The sequence below is a fragment of the Pecten maximus genome, chromosome 15, assembly GCF_902652985.1.
Source record: "Pecten maximus chromosome 15, xPecMax1.1, whole genome shotgun sequence".
Classification (NCBI taxonomy): Eukaryota; Metazoa; Mollusca; class Bivalvia; order Pectinida; family Pectinidae; genus Pecten; species Pecten maximus.
The window spans coordinates 29,023,489-29,044,849 of NC_047029.1; the positions used below are offsets into that span (position 1 = coordinate 29,023,489).

Genomic DNA, 21,361 nt, shown 5'->3' on the forward strand with positions numbered 1-21,361 from the left:
GCAAACTAACCACGAAGTTCTTTACAGTATAAATACAGTTGTCTGTTCTATAAGTTCTAACCTACTGTACATCAGAGACCTATATACTAGTATATAGGTCTCTGTGAGTAGTATAGATAGCTGCATACATTGTACATCGATCTATATCTACCCAGATGATCAATATTTTCCAGAAGGGTATCTGGCTATGTGCTCCTACCTAGTCTGAGTTGAATCATGATTCACAGTGGGCAGCCATAGCAAGGACAGCTGTTACATGTGATTGTACAAACACGTTATGGTAATTCGTGCTAAGTTAGCTAAGGCCTTGGCCTCTCTGAAGTCTGGTCAAATGTCTGTAAGTCAGAGTGTTGTGTGCGTTTGAAAGCGAAGTACATGTCAAGCGTCTATTTGAGTAATACACTGTGAAATATGGCGATTTTCAGATGGTTATATCGGAAAAGGCACATACTCTTCGTGTGTTTATGCGCTTCTACGTTTTGGATTGGCTATCTGTTTCTTTCGCTTCCAAATAACTCGAGTAAGTTGATATATTGGTACCAGGCAATTATATTTAGCATGTTTTTTATAAATGTATCTAAACCTCTAAGCATTGCAGGATGGCAACGATGTGTCATTACTGGCCGAATACACACACAACCTTACCTCGGGCAATATTTATATTACACTGGGACTAATGGTGTTATATGCATCGACGTATATAAATGTTTGTTTGGTTTAGTTAAGGTGTTATTGAATATCTGTATAACGTACAGTCTTAATGAATATTGAATAATACAAATAAATATTGAAACCGTTATCATAGGATCACATCTATTTTTATCTCGCTCATCAGTGGCCTTGGGTTATAAATAGCCCATATAATATGCGGAAAGTAATTTTGTTTTTCAGTGCACAATAGAGTAAGACTTCTATAACAATACAAGTATGTTATTGATATTTGCCTTATAGTGGCATTATGTATTCAAGATTACATTAAATCTCTAGACCATGGAGGCCGCTGTCAGTGTGGCTGTGCATCATTTATTACTTAGCTGCGAGCTCATTATAAGAATTTCTCATTTATCCACAGCATAGGTGTCGTTATGAATCACTTGGGTGACATGAGACAGAAAAAAATACCCTTTTCCTTAATGCCTAAATAAATACCTGTGTTGTCCCTAATCATATACAATTGTATATATAGCTAGCTATAGATACCAACCCTATATTTTTGTACCTAGCCATCCAGTTTTTCTGGCCATTTTCAATGAATGAAGGACTATTAAAGTCAAGATTCTTTTCTACTTAACCTTGGTAAAAACTTTTTGAAAAATAAGAAGATTCCATGTTAGCGGAAACACATTCTTTCATTTGGCCTGTATATATATTAGCTACCTATACTACATGTAGCCTGAATGTGTAGCCACTTGACCAGACTGACACACATTTGGACAGAATGATCTGCAGCTGAATACCACTAATTATCTGGAATATGTCGAAAGGTGTGAGGATCAGAAGCCACTCGGACTCCTTATAAAATTTCCTGGTGAAGAAAACTTAATTGTTGGCCAAACTTTTCTCTGGCCCTATAACAATAGACATTGGGCAATTTCAAGATTGATGTCTAGTGTGGAACGAAATGCGTCCCAGGCCCTAAATATGAAAGTATGGAACTCTCCAACAGATCTTGGTGTCATTAGAGTTGTGATGGAATTTAAAATAAATTTGTAATGAAATAATATATACCTTTCTTAATTATCAATAATCAAGATATTTATCACTAATCAAGGACTAAATTTTCTTTCTAATATCAATTTGTAAAGTAACTCTCTTTCCACAGTATAGCACTTTTTACTATAATTGTATGTAACTTTACATTTTAAAGTTGTCTATACGAATATGGCTTGTCTGTCAAGCAGGGAATATGGCATCTTAGCTAGCCAAGGCTTCTGATTACGTTACACTCCATGAACCCTTGGCGGATATAGTCGTGTTCAAACCAGTCGCGCCCTGGAATCCCAGGGCACCCAATCAAATCGTGTTTTACATTCTGGCTTAGTTTCGCAGTAAACAAAAAATGCGGCACCCAGTACAGAGCTACATTGCCGACTATGTCATGGCATTTTACCTAAATACAAAAATCACAATCTTTGGGGGGACATTCGCAGTGTTTGATCAATTCATATAAGTCATTGATCACATTTCTCATCGAAATGACACCAAACCTCGATGTGTGTTTGTAAACATCACCGATGAAGTAAATCGGTAACGCTTGTTTTGATTGGTCGAAAATTTCATGCGTGAAGGGTGGTAATTTCGAATCACCGCTAGAGGGCCAGAACAGACGCCTATATCTGCCAAGGGTTTGTGGAGTGTAACGTAATCAGAAGCCTTGGCTAGCGAAGATGGGAATATGGACATCAGATGGCCTGTTAGGGTCTCAGTTTTTCAGTAAAAATCAGAAGGAAAATATCCTTAAGACATTGAAATAATACGTAAACCAGTATGTAATTAATCATTCTTATATACCCCAGGCCCGTATGTCCTTCCTTCGTATTTTGGGGAAATATAAATTTATTGTACAGTGAAAGTTTTACATGTAGATTATGATTAAAAATTAAATACTTATACAGTAATTGTTTCATGAATGTCATGCTTACCAGTTTTATAGTATATTCTAGCTTTACATGATGGGACCCATCCATTCTGACACTTGAGTATAATTGACTGTTATTTTTTCTTATCTACCATATTTGACCTAATAAGGGCGCCCCTACCTTTTTTCAAGGAAATAAATCTTTGACTGAGTGTCAAAATGGTGTTCAAAAGTAATAATTCATGTGATTTGTTTTGCTACTTTATGTTTTCAATTTTCTTCAGCAAATTAAGTACAGTCAAACTTCGATGTTTTGAAGTTCAAGGGACTAACTGAAAAACTTCGAAACAGCGGGACTTCGAATTATTCATGGTTGACAATAAATCAATGTTTTCTTGATAATGACCATATCTGTTAACGTTACATGTCATCAGTGTCTTCGTGTTGATCGTCGTCTGTCAGGCTCACATCGAAAAGTTTAGTTAATTTATACGTCAAACACAACAAAATAGAAATACTTTTCATTAATTATACCTAAGCATTTTATTAATTAGATAAACTATGTATTGGTTATAAAACATTTATATCGCGTTTAACAGATAAAGCATAACAAGTACAATGCACACTTACGTAAGTCGTTAGGTTTATCTGCTAAATACACGTGCGTTTACGTAATGTGCATATAGTATACGGAATGCCGATCGGTTGGAGAATGCATGATTGAATGACAAATAATCGATTCACTTGGATATTTATGTATAAGTTTGAAACGTGACACTTTGAATATGAGTGAAGACATCGCGAATTGTTTGTGTTTAAAATTGGTCCGCTTGTTTTACAGTTACGTAAATTTTACTCACCGACCGCTGATTTCAATGGCGGCGAAGATTATCAGAGACGACTACCGAAATGTTTTACCGGAGTGATTAAATGTCATGGCTTCTAAATAAACCTTTTATCTATCAAATTTGGTCTAATTATTAATTAACCCCATGACCGGGAATGACAACACACGCTATCGTTATCCCTATCGTCAGTCAGGGCATTTGGGGGGAGAGGTTTGAAATCTTGCCGCAGGGGTCACGACAAACACCTGTCCAGTGGTCCGTACAGGTAATTTTTTTTGTTCGAATCATGAGATGTCAATTACCTATAATAGCATAGCTAACGGGTCATGAAAAAAGTTCGATACATCGAAAACTTCGATTTATAAAACTTCGAATCATACATAGGTTTGTTAGTAGTGTTATATAGTGAGAAAATTCGGGACCAAACAAGAAGTTCGATACAGCGAGAAATTCGAATCAACGAAGTTCGATACATCGAAGTTTGACTGTAACTGGAACACAAGTTTTTGCCACATTTTGTCTATTACAGATGACATGTCATTGCAAAGAGCATCCGAAACTAAACACACATACAAATAATAACTTACCATCTTTATTTGAAGATAAAGTAAAAGACTTCATTCTTGTTGATAAATAACTTTTGTTCAGAACAGAAAGCTAGTAAAAGACATTGTAAATCAATTATTAGGTCAAAGAAAACAATGTCTGTTATGATCTGGGAAATCACCTCTGTCTATAAATAGAACACAAAAGAGTTCCGTTTGAACATAAATGGTGGAACACATGTTCTCTGGTCTAAAGATCAGTTGGCATGGTTTACAAGTTTACATGAATATATGATAATGAATAGATATCTTCATCTGGAATATTTTATGACTGAATATTTTACGGTTTCCACAACCTTGGGTATTCTGCTATAAGGTATAGTCTGTTTCATAAAACTTCAGAATAAATTATCTTAATAAGAGGGCCCCCACTGTCAATTACCCGCGCCCTGCGCCCTTATTAGGTCAAATACGGTATTTAAATTTAGTGTAATATTTGCTTTATTATTCTGTGGTTTTAGGAAGTTTTAACCTATGGTCGGGCACAATTGGGAACTTTGAATTTCTTTTTAGGAAAAATTAGGCTAAAAGGAATCACAATTAGAAATCATTGGCCATGGGTCATGACTCATTTTGTGCTCCCATGTTACATCTGCAAGAGACACTGAATTTTCTGATCTATCAGAGTTACTTCCCTTTGTTATGGTATTTCTGTTGAAACATATATACACATACCAGGTAGGATCTTTAATGTAGTTTTTGTTTCATATGAGATTTTATCAAACAAGTCTTCAAAGTTTTTATTTTTGCAAGCCTTGGGGAGCAAAAATAAAAACTTTTAAGATAAATTTTTAATTACATTAAATATACAGAACCCATCGGGGTAAGAACGCAATGTATTTATGATTCATGAATCGAGCCTTTTAAAAATTTAGTGGTGTCGAGCTGTTCACTTTAAATAGAAAATATACTGAAGTTCCTCTTATTGATATAAGTTTTCAGTTAATATGCTTCAAAAGGCTAAAGCTATTGAGACATCTAAAGCTCATGTTTTCTTTTTCAATTTCTTTTTCTTTTTTATTTCTAGACTATCGTTTTTAGCCCACCATCATCAGATGGTGGGCTATTCAGATCGCCCTCTTCCGTGGTCCATCTGTCCCTCCATAAAGAATTCTTGTTATTGCTATTTCTTAGAGAGTACTAAAGGGATCTTTCTCAAATTTGGTATGTAAGTTCCCCGTGGTCCCTAGTTGTGCATATTGCAATTTTGGACCGATCAGAATACAGCATGGCCAACAGGAAGCCATCTTTGATTTTAACAATTGAAGTTTGTTATTGCTATATTTTTTTTTTTCATATTACTGTATATGTAAAATACATATACAGTAATATGAAAAAAAAAAATATTTATCAATTATATAATTATCTTCTGTTTACGATTGTAACTTTGTTATTCTATTTATGCAATCTTCTTTAAGGAGGAAATAAAGGGAATAATATTTCATATGTAAGTTTCCCTTGGTTGCTAGTTGTGCATATTGCATTTTGGGATTGATCAGAAATCAATATGGCTGACCAGCGGCCATCTTGGATTTTGACAATTGCAGGTTGCTCCTATTTATTGTGTTGTATAAATTCATTAAATGTTTTAAAAGAAGAGTGAAAGAAAGGAAAAGAAGATCTCTTGTTTTAATAGTGACATATTCTTCAAATGATGTAACAACCAATATCTACTCACAAGAACAGTTAACTCTGTATTACAAAAAAAGATGGAATGATATCTGCAGTGTTAGATATTGTTAGAATTAAATTGCAACATTATATGTTTTTATCTCTACCTGCAGATAAGATTGGAAAATCTTCAGTAACATTACAACAACGTAAGGATGTTGCCAGTGTGAAACCACCAGAAAACAGTCTTTCTCGCACAAAGTTTTCATCTCCATTTGACACTGGTAAAGCTGAGAAGAAGGATGTACCAGAAAATAAACCACAAATCCTTCCTCCTAAAGAGCAGCCAGTCATTCTTCCAAAGGAGGAACCTAAAAAACCAGTGGAAGAAAAGAAAGAGCCGTCTGTTAAAGAAACAGTAAAACAGCCAGTTTTGGATGTCATTCCACAGAAAGAAATACAAAATGTTACTGTAAAGAAAATAATGAATGAAACACAGACAAAAAAACAGGAAGGAATGTTTGAAAATTTTGGTGAAAAATTAAAAAATAAAACAATAGAAGTTGGACAACAAGTGAAAAATAAAACACTTGAAAAATTATCAGATTTAGGAGTTATAAAAAGTCTCAAAGTTCCAAAATACTTACACATTCCGGCTCCATGGTCTTTAAATCTTTCACTAGAAGACATTGGCAATGTAATGAAAGATACACAGTATTTAAATAAAGAGGACAAAATTGACATAAAATATCCAAAGTTGCTGTCAACAAAACAAAATGTTACAGAGGGTAATGTCACGGTGGCATTAAGGAAGGTCACAATGGCTAATCGTGTGGGCTTCTGTGATTGTGTCGACTACGACTGTATGTGTTGTGCTCGTGTGACTGCCAAGAGGATGCCCTTCAACAGGACGGCATGTTCCAACATTACCTACATATCCAAGTCTCAGGTAAGATTGATTTCATTTTGACTTACTATGTAGAAGTCAACTTGATCTTGCCAAATAAAACATAGAATCATCTTTCAGAGTAATAACCTAATATACCAGAAGTATACAATTACCTGGGTAATACTGTTACCATCAGTGCACAAAATCCACACAAATTCCCAACCTGTTGTCCTATATTAGTATTAATATAATGCATATTCTTGGACTGTGAGTGTTGAGTTTTGCCACGCCCCTGAGCTAATTCAGTGTTGTGCTTTCTATCTTTAAAGCAAGTTATTTTATACAGTATTGTCCTGATATTGCATGTAACCTTTTCACATTAAATCTTCATCAAATGAATTAAAAACAAAATTTCTAATAATAAAAGTAAATTAATTTCATCACAGTTGATTAATTAATTAATTTAAACTTAATGCAATTATTACAGAATGTGATAGATGGTAAATTCTTCTTGCTTTTGACAGGACTTTGACTTAAGATTTTCCCTAGATGGAAAACCCCTGTACAAAGGTGTAATCTCGGGTAAGTGTTTAATCTCAGGTGAGTGTACAAATCTCAGGTGAGTGTTTAATCCAGGTGAGTGTACAAATCTCAGGTGAGTGTTTAATCTCAGGTGAGTGTACAATTCTCAGGTGAGTGTTTAATCTCGGGTGAGTGTACAAATCTCAGGTGAGAGTTTAATCTCAGGTGAGTGTTTAATCTCAGGTGAGTGTTTAATCTCAGTTGAGTGTTTAATCTCAGGTGAGTGTACATGTTTAATCTCAGGTGAGTGTTTAATCTCAGGTGAGTGTTTAATCTCAGGTAAGTGTTTAATCTCAGGTGAGTGTTTAATCTCAGGTGAGTGTTTAATCTCAGGTAAGTGTTTAATCTCAGGTGAGTGTTTAATCTCAGGTGAGTGTTTAATCTCAGGTAAGTGTTTAATCTCAGGTAAGTGTTTAATCTCAGGTAAGTGTTAATCTCAGTGTTTAATCTCAGGTGAGTGTTTAATCTCAGGTGAGTGTTTAATCTCAGGTGAGTGTTTAATCTCAGGTGAGTGTTCTGCATAATTCTATGCTTCCTGAAGAGGAATTTCGGTCCCAACTTCTAAAAAGTTGTATATACATTCATTAATTTCCAACTGGTACGGAATGGGACCTTTGGGACCGTAAATCTGCATTGAATCCACTATTGGCTCGATCTATGCTTCACCTTGTCTAGAACCTACCTGTCACTGCCAAGTATGGAGAACTCATCAAAAACAAACTGTAGAGTTATTCCCCTTCGTTAAGTCTTCATCACGCCTACACATATAACATGTAATTGCTGTGTTCTAAACTCATATTCAAAATGTATAATATATACAATGGTATATATATTTATGATATATAATTAAAATGCACCAAAGTCCTCTGTTTGTCATAAGTGATATACATGTATATATTGTTTACCTTATTTTACAGCCAAGAAAGGCTTTCCCCGAGTTAAAAAGTATGTTTTGTTCCTCAAAACGAAAAACAATCATAAATATCTTCAAAAGTTTTAAGAAAATTTGCTATACTTTCCCACATTCAGGAGAAAAGGCTGGTGTAAATTCCACTGCAATGACATTGCTCTCATACCACTTTATTTTCTAACATATATTTGCAATTGCTGAATTTGGTGTACGAATGTTAAAATGCTGCATAATGATCTGAGTCATTATTGTGATTCATTATGTATGAAGTCAACGGGCCTTATTTTATTTTTGGCTGGAGGCTTAACGGCTGAGTTTCTTGTTTTAAAATGTGTCTTTTGTAAAAATTGTAGAACAGCATTTTAGCCTATATTTATTTGAACGTATATTAAATTTGGGTCTGATTTATTCTTGGTAAGGTTTAGGAATCTTTTGTGCTACTACAGATGCACAGTCTAGTGGTAGGACACGTTGCTACCTGATCGAAGGGTCGCTAGTTTGAGTCTCGGCACTGGCACTGTATAGTATCCTACTTGAACAAGATAATTTTCTCCATTGTGTCTAGTTGACTCAACTGTAAATGAGTATATGGTATAGGGCAGTGTAAAAATTGTCATGTGTAGGCCGTAAGTGCCAAAATGGCAGCTCCAGCTGTATGGTCCCCGGGGAGTTGAGAAAGACCTTGACTTGTTGCTAAAGGCCTAATAACCATGTAAATAATTTGTGAACTGCTTTGAGATGGCTATACATGTTGCTGTGATATAGCCGTTCATGAAACTCCAAATTATTATAATCATAATACTATTATTTATACTTTTATTTACCTAGTAATTTTAGCAATTTTTTATTGAAGAATAATTAACAATATTAACATATTTCCTACTCAATGACTAGATATTGCCATGATTGTGGTAACAATATTGTGTTTTGTAGCCAGTCATCATATGTAAAATTTGTAAATGATGCTGTTTGTATATATTACAGCTGAGTCGCCACCAAAAGTCTGTCTGGGCTCTCTGACAAAGGTGGCAGCTCTGTGTGCTCGCTTCCTAAATATAACGTCAACTGTGAGTGTCCACGAAGAACACAAGCTACACGTAATCGGCTGTCTGGAATACAGCTTGACTCTCTACAATAAAACTGTCAGTGCGTATCCTGTGGATTGCTTCGAGATTCCAAGCCACCAACATCACAAGAAAGAACATGAAAATCTCCGAAATTTTGTCAACTTAGTGCCATGAATTTATTTTATAATTTCTTTATATACCTTTGTTGATATTTTTTGTTTGATTATTCTATCTTTCAGAAAAAGGCTTTAAATATATATATAAGTCACTTTAAATTTTGATTATCAGCATTTATTTATTGAACTCCAACAAGAAAATTTAGCGAATATCGCAGATATGCATATGTTATAGAATTAAACGTACAACTTGTAGTCCAGAACATGGGAACATTTTGTGTATTTGATGTAACAGTTTCTGTAATTCAAGTACAAAATTGTCCTCTGCTGGTGAACATTTTCCCTTATTCTTCCTGTCAAATATTTGACAGAAACTTATTTGATAAAGAAAATTTTATTTTTAAAATAGGAAAAATATTAAATAGCTTATTATAATTCAACCACTTAATTTTAAGTAGTCTGAAGAGTACAACAAATTATTTTGGCACGTTTGTGTTGTCGGAGATAAATGAAAACTTGTAATCTAAAATATTGTCAACTCAAAGCCTTCATCTTCTGTGACATCATGAATTTATGATTACTGGGATATGTGGCATTGATAATTAATGGGTCAAGGGATGACTATTGAAAATGTTTTCTTTCTCAGATGATCACTTTTAATAATCTGTTTGTAATTCTTTGTGGAAAATATATACCAGTACATGTAAAGAATACTTCTAGTGGTGTTAGCTGTTAGGCCCAAGTTAAGTTGTTTTTAGTTTTATTTTGCTAGGATCAAGTCAGTCTTCATCCTAACATAATTCTAGACACCTGTTTACCGTAGCAGGTCTCTTTAAAAATACCTGGTGGAAGACAGGCTTTATGGTGACTTCAGCTTGATACTAAAAACTGAACGAATATAAGACTATTTCATATAAGGTCCATTCATTGTGCTTGTTGTTGGAAATCTTAAAATAGTAGAGTAGGAATATAATATAAAGTATGTACTTCGTAACCTATTTTAATGAAGAAAGGCACCAAGTACTTTAAATTCAACTTTATCAAGAAAAGCAAAATTAAAATATTTTAAAAGATACTCTATAAGTTTGAAGCTAGGTAGGCCCATTAGTGTTCTTTTCTCAGACTTAAACATTTGAACACAGTCTCCCCCATAGAAGAAGTTGGCAACTATCATTTCAGTGAAATATTGTTTTAGGTTGTCAATTGCATCAGGTATATACATTGTTTTCTACTTAAGTAGAACAAAACTTGAGGTGTTCATTTTTAATAATTTTTTCTTTGGGAGTTTTAGGAGCTATTCCATTGGAATATCCAATGGTAGGATTCAAGAAATAATGAAATCATATATATGTGATCTTGGTGGGTTCTTGGGAAAATGCAGCTTATGATTATATGGTACTACATGTACATAAAATGTATTTAAATCAAATTGTGTCTGTGATTGTTTGTTTGAATCCTCCATTGAGTAGATATTTTACAGGAATAAACCTACTAGTAATTATAACTGTATATCTAATTTCACAATGTTTTTTTATTGTTTTGTTTTTACCAGTTTGACATGTACATAATTTTCAGATTTCGATGAGATGCATGATGCAAAAAAAGCTTGTTGTCAAGTTTTATGTTGTAAATGTATCTGTGTGAAATGAATGATTGTCCAGTTTTACATTGTAAATATATTATTAAGTGTTTTTGTGAGAGAATGACCATAAACCTGTACTTTGTAAATAAAGTGTTAATGTGAGTGTCAATTTGTACAATGTAAATACTTGTTGGTGGAAAAGAATACTTATTATGTATTTATTTGTATATAAAATGATTTGTGTTTGCAAGGAAATAATTCAGAATTATTTATTTTAAATTTTGCATTATTAAAAGTCATGGTATGCTTGACAAACTTTTCATAAACCTGTCAAAGACAAGTTGGGTTTGGAGAAGAATCATTATTTAAGTTGACAGAATTGATGGTGTATATTTGCTGAGAAAACATGGCCAACATTTTAAAATATTATTTTTCATTTTTGCTCGCAGAAAATATTTTGACAATCAGTCATATTGAATAATTGAAAATGGTGTTTTGTTCAGGTATAAAATTAACAGTGGTGTATATGATGTCCTCAACAGTGAGTCGTGCTACATGTAGTTTTTGTTGAATATTCTGTTATTTCTGTAAATATTTTATTCATTCAGCATTTTTATGATTTATTAATCTTTATACTATTTATTTTTGAATTATACCAAAATAATGATAATTTGTAGAAAAAAGTTTTGAGCGGAAGAAGTTGGTCTTGCACATGTTTACTTTTGATTTAGTTCAAATTTACTTCTTCATCGACAGCGTCAATACCCTGATTCTAACAAGACTGCATGAAATTGCACCAAAGATATAGAAATAAAACAATACCCAGCAAACTACAAAAAATAATCACCAAGTCCTAATAATAGTCATTTATAAGGTCAGCAATTCCATAAAGATAAAATAGCAGAGAACAATTTATTGTCTCTGGTTTAAATGTCTTCGGTTTGCATTGAGTTAATTGTCCACTTTTGAAATTAGAAAATAAAAAGAGAAAATCTTTAAGGTGGTAATAGGATAATGAATGTAACATTTGTATAAAAATTACACAACAGTGTATTCTTGTCGTTAATGATCCTAATTTTTGTTGTCGATGTAGCAACTTAAAGTTGCCTCATGCAGGCACCATCTCTTCAAGATAGGTACAACAGGACATATCATAACTGCTACTGCAATCATCATTATATATGGTTATTTACAGTCCTCAAACCCATTGTTGTAAAATAACTCCTATTGATGAAATCTCCAGAAAATTTTAGAATCCCGTCATTTTATGTCACTTTTTTTTATCAGCTCCCTGGTAGAAATCTTTACGAAAATAACAAATGTACATGTATTGTATGAGAAACTTGTCTTAAAAAATGTCTAAAATCTCAGACTTTAAAACATCAATTGTTTTCCCCATACACTTTTATCACAGTCTTTTTAAAAGCTCACCATGACACAATACATGGGGCCGCGGTGGCCGAGTGGTTAGTTAAGGTGTCCCGACACTTAATATCACTAGCCCTCCACCTCTGGGTCGAGATTTTCAAACCCACGTGGGGTAGTTGCCTGGTACTGTCCGTAGGCCAGTGATTTTTCTTGGGGTACTCCAGCTTTCCTCCACCTCCAAAACCTGGCACGTCCTTAAATGACCCTGGCTTCTAAAAAATAACCAAAATAACACAATTCATCAATAAACTGTATAATGCTCTATTTTATTCACTTCTCTCAAATTTACTTAGATTATTTATCCTGTGAAACTCCAGCTCTTTGAATTTGTCTGCCTAGTATTTAAGCTCTATTAATGTGCAAGGAAGTAAGAATTTAACATGTACATGTATATGAATTCATGGTTCAGCTCCTGTGGAAGATTGGTGGTCTATATAGCTAGTTCATGTGTTATCCTGTGTTAAGATACTGTGACAACATTGGTCCCTTGCTATTCAAAACTAAAAATTGGTTAGAATATAATATGGATGGGTGGATTGAATGTCCAATATAATATTAATGGGTGGGTGGGAAGTCTGATATATATTGTAGTATGAATGGTTGGGAATTCAAAGTCCAGACTGATCAAGAGCTGGGTTAACACAGCACCTGTAGTTGTCATATCATTGTCACCAATCTAGTTGTCTCAAGTGTACCAGTAGAGCCATTTCAAAGCCTTGAGCTTTCTATCAGCTTGTTATTCTCTGCCCAACCAAATTGGTGGGGGATATACAAACAGTTACCTAATTCCCTAGGTCAAGTTTGAATATTCCTCACATATTTAATGAGGCTGCTGTGATCTGATAGGCTGAATGCTTTCCACCAGATATCTTTTGAAGGAATGATCCGATTTTGATGAAACTTGCTTGGTAGACTTATTACCTAAACCCCTCATTCAAGTTTGATTATCGTCATATTCTGCGCATATTTAACAATGCTGCTGTGCTCTGATTGGCTGATTGCTTTCTGCATGATATCTTTTGAAGGATTGATCAGATTTTGATGAAACTTGCTTGGTAAACTTGTTAGGTCACCTGAGACGAAGCCTCAGTTGACCTATTGCAATCGCCTTTTGTCCGGCGTCGTGCGTCGTGCGTCGTAAACAATTTACATTTTCAACTTCTTCTTAAAAACTGCTGAACCAAATTCAATGAAATTTTACAGGAAGCTTCCATGGCTGAGGGTGAACCAAAATTGTGAATTATATGGTCCCCACCCCCAAGGGGCCTGAGGGGCGGGGCCAAAAAGGGTCAAATTGACTAAAACTTCAAAAATCTTCTACTCTACTTTCAGATAAGGAGGAATCAAACACTCTTCATAGATGAAAGGGTCTTAAGGTGCTTTACCAAAATTGTGAATTTCATGACCCTGGGGTCTCACGTTTGCCCCTGGGGAGGGGGTAAACCTTGCTATAGTTTATATAGGGAAATCACATTTTTGACTATTATTTGTTGGATTTGTATTGGAATTCATTCTAACTTGTATCAAATTATCAGCATGGGAAGACACTTTGATGGTATGTACATGTTGGCCCTAGTTGACCCCCAGGGGCTGGTGGGCGGGGCCAAAAAGGGTAAAATTGACTAAAATTTCAAAAATCTTCTTCTCTACTCTCAGATATGGTAGAATCAAATACTCTACATAGATGGAAGGGTCTTAAGGTGCTTTACCAAAATTGTGAATTTCATGACCCTGGGGTCTCACGTTTGCCCCTGGGGAGGGGGTAAACTTTACTATAGTTTATATAGGGAAATCACATTTTTGACTATTATTTGTTGGATTTGTATTGGAATTCATTCTAACTTGGTTCAAATTATCAGCATGAGATGACAGTTTGATGGTATGTACATGTTGGCCCTAGTTGACCCCCAGGGGCTGGTGGACGGGGCCAAAAAGGATAAAATTTACAAAAATTTCAAAAATCTTCTTCTCTACTCTCAGATATGTTAGAATCAAATACTCTTCATAGATGGAAGGATCTTAAGGTGCTTTACCAAAATTGTGAATTTCATGACCCTGGGGTCTCATGTTTGCCCCTGGGGAGGGGGTAAACTTTACTATAGTTTATAAAGGGAAATCACATTTTTGACTATTATTTGTTGAATTTTTATTGGAATTCATTCTAACTTCGTTAACATTATCAGCTTGGGATGACAGTTTGATGGTATATACATGTTGGCCCTGACTGACCCCCAGGGGCTGATGGGAGGGGCCAAAAAGGGTCAAATTAACAGAAATTTTAAAAATCTTCTTCTTACAGCCCATTTAAGGTAGAATTAAATACTCTTCACAGATCGAAGGGTCTTAAGGTGCTTTACCATAATTGTGAATTTCCTAGCCCTGGGGTCTCGCGTTTGCCCCATGGGAGGGGATAAACTTTACTATAGTTATAGGGAAATCACATTTTTGACTATCATTTGTTTTATTTGTTTTTAAATTCATTCTTTCATTCAAATTTACTGAAATATTTCAAAAATCAGGTGACCGTTAAGGCCCATGGGCCTCTTGTTAATAATTATGTTAGATACTTTCACAGGAACTTGATGACTGAACACAAATACATGTAATAATTCTAAATGCTTTGTCATGCGTTTCATATTTTTATGCATGTTGCCCACTTTAATTTCATGTAATACATTATTTGCATGGGTGGAGGATCTTGATGACTATGTCCTTGTTTACATAACAACGACGAGTATATTTATTCAATAAATAAGCTCCCTGTCAGCTTGTCTACATAATAATGTTAGGTATACCTTGGTATTTATATAATGCATATTGAAGCATTAAGAGATTTTATAGTTCTAGTTGATGTAAATCTCCAGGGTAATTAGATAGTTTTTGCAATTATTACATAATCTACAATCATAGAAAATTTTACTTGATCCAAGAGAAAATCCAAGTTAATTAAACGTAATACATTGATTTGGATGGAAGTTTTCCTTGTCTATCTCTCTTCTTTCTACAATTATCTCAAAATATCTGTGTAAACTTACCAATGTAGATGTAGTTAGTCTAATACTTTTTAAACAGTACATCATGGTCTAACAGATATTTACACATGTTGTATAGGTAATACTGTATATAGATGTAGTTAGTCTAATATAACTTTGATGTGTACATTTAAGTTATTTTTAAACACTACATCATGGTCTAACAGATATTTACACATGTTGTATAGGTAATACTGTATATAGATGTAGTTAGTCTAATATAACTTTGATGTGTACATTTAAGTTATTTTTAAACAGTACATCATGGTCTAACAGATATTTACACATGCTGTATAGGTAATACTGTATATAGATGTAGTTAGTCTAATATAACTTTGATGTGTACATTTAAGTTATTTTTAAACTGTACATCATGGTCTAACAGATATTACACATGCTGTATAGGTAATACTGTATATAGATGTAGTTAGTCTAATATAACTTTGATGTGTACATTTAAGTTATTTTTAAACACTACATCATGGTCTAACAGATATTTACACGTGCTGTATAGGTAATACTGTATATAGATGTAGTTAGTCTAATATAACTTTGATGTGTACATTTAAGTTATTTTTAAACAGTACATCATGGTCTAACAGATATTACACATGCTGTATAGGTAATACTGTATATAGATGTAGTTAGTCTAATATAACTTTGATGTGTACATTTAAGTTATTTTTAAACAGTACATCATGGTCTAACAGATATTACACATGCTGTATAGGTAATACTGTATATAGATGTAGTTAGTCTAATATAACTTTGATGTGTACATTTAAGTTATTTTTAAACACTACATCATGGTCTAACAGATATTTACACATGCTGTATAGGTAATACTGTATATAGATGTAGTTAGTCTAATATAACTTTGATGTGTACATTTAAGTTATTTTTAAACAGTACATCATGGTCTAACAGATATTACACATGCTGTATAGGTAATACCGTAGTTTACTGGGTATAAGCCCTGGGGGCTAGAGCAATGATAATGGTCAAAAGTAACATCTCATATTCTTAATTGAATCATCAGAATATACCTTCTTCCATGTCTGACTTTGACATTTTAAGGGTAATGAAAAATACCCTGCCTGAACAGGGCATCTCATTCTAATAGCGGATATCGTACCACTAGAGTAAAGGGAAATTCCCGCTAGTCCGAGCTAGGTAACCTTATACTCTTCTGTCTTACAATACTCCCTCCTTCACAAAGTCTTCACCCCAAAGACAATCCTATCCCAGGTTCTTAAACTCCAGTTTTCCAATCTCAACATCACCAAGTTTAAAATAGATAGGAGTAACGAAAAATACCCTGCCCTGCTCATACTAGGCCTTGAACTAGCGCCCTCTCACTCTCAAGGCAAGCATCCTACCACTAGGCTAAAGGAAAATTACTGCTAGTCTGAGCTAGTAATGTGACCTTATAATCTTCACAATCAAAGATCTTGCAATTAGTCCATGATTGGGATTATTACATAACATGTAAGGTAACATACACCCTTAACTCTAACAAAGATAACAAGTATAATGTGTATGGTATATAAAATGTATATGTAGCATATTGCCTTGACCCTAACACAGATCATGGGCATATAGAATATAGCCTTAACTCTTACACAGATCTAATGTATAATGTGTAATGTAGCATATAGCCTAACCCTAACACAGATCATGGGAATAATGTGAAAGGTAGCATATAGCCTTAACCCTAACGCAGATCATGGGAATAATGTGCAAAGTAGCATATAGCCTTAACCCTAACACAGATCATGGGAATAATGTGCAAGGTAGCATATAGCCTTAACTCTAACACAGATCTAAGGTATAATGTGTAACATAGCATATAGCCTTAACTCTAACACAGATCACAACTGTTAAATATCATAACCTGGTAAATATTTTTGAAATTTTCTGGAATTATTATCTAATAGGAATGATTAATTTCGAACAATATTACTGTCCCAGCATTGTTTGCATCACAAAAAAGGAAATACATGTACACATATGTATGATATTGTTATTTTTTATGATACTTGTCGTTTCCTAAAGGAAAACAGTTGACTTGATATTGGTCAAATGTATTAAATCAATAGAATTGATGGCATTCTTTGTATACATTATTGTACTTGGATTAATATATACAATGCAGGGTAAAAATCTTCAAAGTTTTTAATCAAATTATTTATTTATTTACTCACTTGCAGTTTGAAATTCTACATCTACAAATACTAGATGATGTATGACAGTTACTGAATAACATGAAACATTTGTTGTGTAAAAACTATGTTTTTTTTTGGGATTGCTATGGAACCAGAAATATAGATACTACAATTATTACAGCTAGGTAGTTGAAATTCACACATTTTAGAAAGGCAGTTTTTGTTTTGATATGTCCCATGTATCAGAAAATCAAATGTAAATGGTTAATCTTACATACGTTTGTTTTGTTCTCTGTTTAATGTTGTAAATAAGAGACAATAAAAGTCATCCCCAATCAGATGAGGGAGAGATCTCAACTAAAGTCAGTTATGCTATTCTGAATTGTTTTACTGATTCAGAAACTTGCCAAGGGTTAGACATTCGAGAACCTCATCCCCGCGATCGAGATTTCCATATTATGGTAGGAAATGATTTTTCTCCAATCCTATGAATGTTTATACATGAAGTTTAGATTGGATTTTTTGTCATCTTTGTTTTCTTATATGCCCTCCTATCATCAGGCACTGTTTATATGCCCTCCTCTATCATCAGGCCCTGTTTATATGCCCTCCTCTATCATCAGGCCCTGTTTATATGCCCTCCTCTATCATCAGGCACTGTTTATATGCTCTCCTCTATCATCAGGCCCTGTTTATATGCCCTCCTATCATCAGGCACTGTTTATATGCCCTCCTCTATCATCAGGCCCTGTTTATATGCCCTCCTATCATCAGGCCCTGTTTATATGCCCTCCTCTATCATCAGGCACTGTTTATATGCCCTCCTATCATCAGGCACTGTTTATATACCCTCCTATCATCAGGCCCTGTTTATATGCCCTCCTCTATCATCAGGCCCTGTTTATATGCCCTCCTATCATCAGGCACTGTTTATATGCCCTCCTCTATCATCAGGCCCTGTTTATATGCCCTCCTCTATCATCAGGCCCTGTTTATATGCCCTCCTCTATCATCAGGCACTGTTTATATGCCCTCCTATCATCAGGCACTGTTTATATACCCTCCTATCATCAGGCCCTGTTTATATACCCTCCTATCATCAGGCCCTGTTTATATACCCTCCTATCATCAGGCACTGTTTATATACCCTCCTATCATCAGGCCCTGTTTATATACCCTCCTATCATCAGGCCCTGTTTATATACCCTCCTATCATCAGGCACTGTTTATATACCCTCCTATCATCAGGCACTGTTTATATGCCCTCCTATCATCAGGCACTGTTTATATGCCCTCCTATCATCAGGCCCTGTTTATATGCCCTCCTATCATCAGGCCCTGTTTATATGCCCTCCTCTATCATCAGGCACTGTTTATATGCCCTCCTATCATCAGGCACTGTTTATATGCCCTCCTCTATCATCAGGCACTGTTTATATGCCCTCCTATCATCAGGCACTGTTTATATGCCCTCCTATCATCAGGCACTGTTTATATGCCCTCCTATCATCAGGCACTGTTTATATGCCCTCCTATCATCAGGCCCTGTTTATATGCCCTCCTATCATCAGGCACTGTTTATATGCCCTCCTCTATCATCAGGCACTGTTTCGTCAACGTTCCTAAACTTTAAATGTTCCATTGGAATGTGTTACAGGATTCAAGGAACGTTCCTTAACTAGATTTTATTCCTTCAATCCAATAATACCTTTCAATGGCTAATTTTTTATAAGGAATTGATAACTTTAAGTTAAGGAACATTGATAACACTGGGGATTAGGTTGATTCTCACTGATTATCTTCTTGTTCCTGTGAAGTAATCTTGTAATTTAAAGGGAGATAATTTGTCAATGAGTAAAATGTGAAACAGTTTTTAACATGATGAGGGAAATGTGCAGTGTCCTTTGACCTTTTTTTTTTGGCTAAAATGCATGAGAATAGATCTTACCAGTCTGGTAAATAAAATGTAGCTGGGGATGGATTATTGCTATAGGTAGTGGCTACATTCGTGGTATGATAATTTGATTTTAATTGTTTCTGTCTTTTCTGATGTTACTGCACATGTTCCTTTGAGATCACACACATTATGTTAAATATAAACAATGTATATTTTTGTGTGAGTTCAGTTTTAGCTTGCATGAGCTGTAATGTTATGTTTGTGATCACCGCACATGTCTTCCATAGCATACTATCTCTTATAAGTTTTTATTTTACTTTCTATGAATATTTTTCAGCCATATCAAAATATCCTAACTGGGTACCACATATTATTGAGTTTAAGTTATTGTTGAATTGTATGGTAAAGTTCAATAGGACACAAGCTCTAGCCTGACAGACACATGTATGAAATTCCCGGCCCTGTGTTTGAAAACATGTACGTCTAAGGACTTTGGGCTGGGGATTTTTACCAAGTTCATGCAGTTTCAGAAAAAGAAACTCCCTGACAACAACATGATTCCTCTGTATGTTTAACTCATATAGTTTATTTAAATCATTTAAAAATCAATTCTTAAAAAGAGAATCCAAGATTTAACATTTTTATGTCAAATTCTTACAAATAATCTAATTTGTAAAATTCCTACAAATGATTTCATTTGTTTAGTTCTTACAGATAATTTCTCAAAAAGTCTTCCACAAAGTAGTATGTTGATTTACATTAAGCATATCTCATAAAAAAACACAGGAGCATGACATGTGCTTAATCCATGGTCCATTATGTATTGTTATACTGACACTTAGTGCCAAGTCATAAAGGGGAGTAACTCCAGTTGGACTTAACCACTGATGTTGATATCTTTAACAGATATGGATGTTGTTTATTCAAGTTTATTGAAACGAGAAATTGTTTGTACTAGACTAAAAAACTCAGATTATTCACACATATTGTTATAATTCATGCAGTACTATAGAATGTATATATTTTAGTGGAGATGAGAAACTATGGGCACATGTATGTCATAGAATGTAGTTTCACAGGGGCCAGTAACATATATAACAGTATTTGCCCAATAAAGATATTATCACTACTAGGGTCATTAGATACAAGACCATTGTTTTCCACTGTTAACACAGGGATTTTACACAATTGTCCAACCTTCAGTTGATATGAGATACATATACATGGGTACTATAGACCTGGATTTAGGACTGTGTGCCATATCCCTGTGACTACAGAGATTCTGGGTTGGTAGCTGGCCCACAGGGACTTGAAACATTTACATGTATATATCAGTATATAGACTGTATATTGGGAATTTGTGCCAAGTCCCTGTGAGGGAGTCTAAAGGAATCGGTGAATTACTAGGCTTAATTAATTTACCTTGACATACACAGGCAATATTTCTTCACGTGAATTTATGTGAATTTCACTTTTTTGCCCTTTTCACGTGAAATTCACATGAATTTCACGTGAAGGAATATTGCCTGTGTATACCAGAGAAATATAATTTAAATGTACTTTTAGGAACATTGAAAGTCACATTTCGAAATACAATATATGTCCATCATACAAACGAAATTCCATCAATCAAAATTTAATCTTTGCATGTTAAATAAAAAAATATAACAAAAAACATATATAAATTTTCATACATTTACCTTCCAAGTCAAGATAATTAAACTCATTTTCCAACAAAATGACTCTTTATAAGACCATCCATTTGTGTATGTATATAAAGTAATGTTTGTGTACACATTATTTATAATTAAGTTGTCCAAGGTTTGATTATGAATATATGTTTGAATAATTTCTACAAATTTGTTTTATATTTTGCATTGTTTTGTACAAATAGGTTGAATGTGTATTGTAAATTATAAAATATTTGATGTTCTGATAACCTACATATGGCACAGACTCCTGATAGCTAGTCCTACACTTATGTATGTTTATAAATAATCTGGATTTGTTTTCATGTTTAAAATGAAGTAATAAAAAGAAATTTGATTTCA

The 21,361-nt window shown here is 34.2% G+C and overlaps 2 protein-coding genes across 2 annotated transcripts; both read left to right on the forward strand.

Moving 5' to 3' along the window:
• Positions 1–377: 377 nt before the first annotated feature.
• On the forward strand, positions 378–12,136 carry LOC117343597. The gene is made up of 4 exons (XM_033906028.1): positions 378–520; positions 5,816–6,591; positions 7,056–7,113; positions 9,008–12,136. Exons 1-4 carry the CDS (start codon positions 412–414, stop codon positions 9,262–9,264), a joined length of 1,200 nt encoding a protein of 399 aa, XP_033761919.1. The 5' UTR covers positions 378–411; the 3' UTR covers positions 9,265–12,136.
• Positions 12,137–15,967: 3,831 nt separating this feature from the next.
• Positions 15,968–21,361, forward strand: LOC117343581 (repetitive proline-rich cell wall protein 1-like). The gene is made up of 2 exons (XM_033906006.1): positions 15,968–17,974; positions 18,128–21,361. The coding sequence occupies exon 2, from the start codon at positions 18,139–18,141 to the stop codon at positions 19,093–19,095; it is 957 nt and encodes a 318-aa protein (XP_033761897.1). The 5' UTR covers positions 15,968–17,974; positions 18,128–18,138; the 3' UTR covers positions 19,096–21,361.

Excerpts from the sequence above, each read along its gene's own strand:
- LOC117343597 (XM_033906028.1), top strand. The coding sequence starts at position 412 with ATGGCGATTTTCAGATGGTTATATCGGAAAAGGCACATACTCTTCGTG. Across the intron at positions 6,592-7,055 it reads CCTACATATCCAAGTCTCAG|GACTTTGACTTAAGATTTTC; the intron begins GTAAGATTGATT and ends TGCTTTTGACAG. Across the intron at positions 7,114-9,007 it reads GTACAAAGGTGTAATCTCGG|CTGAGTCGCCACCAAAAGTC; the intron begins GTAAGTGTTTAA and ends TATATATTACAG.
- LOC117343581 (XM_033906006.1), top strand. The coding sequence starts at position 18,139 with ATGCCCTCCTCTATCATCAGGCCCTGTTTATATGCCCTCCTATCATCA.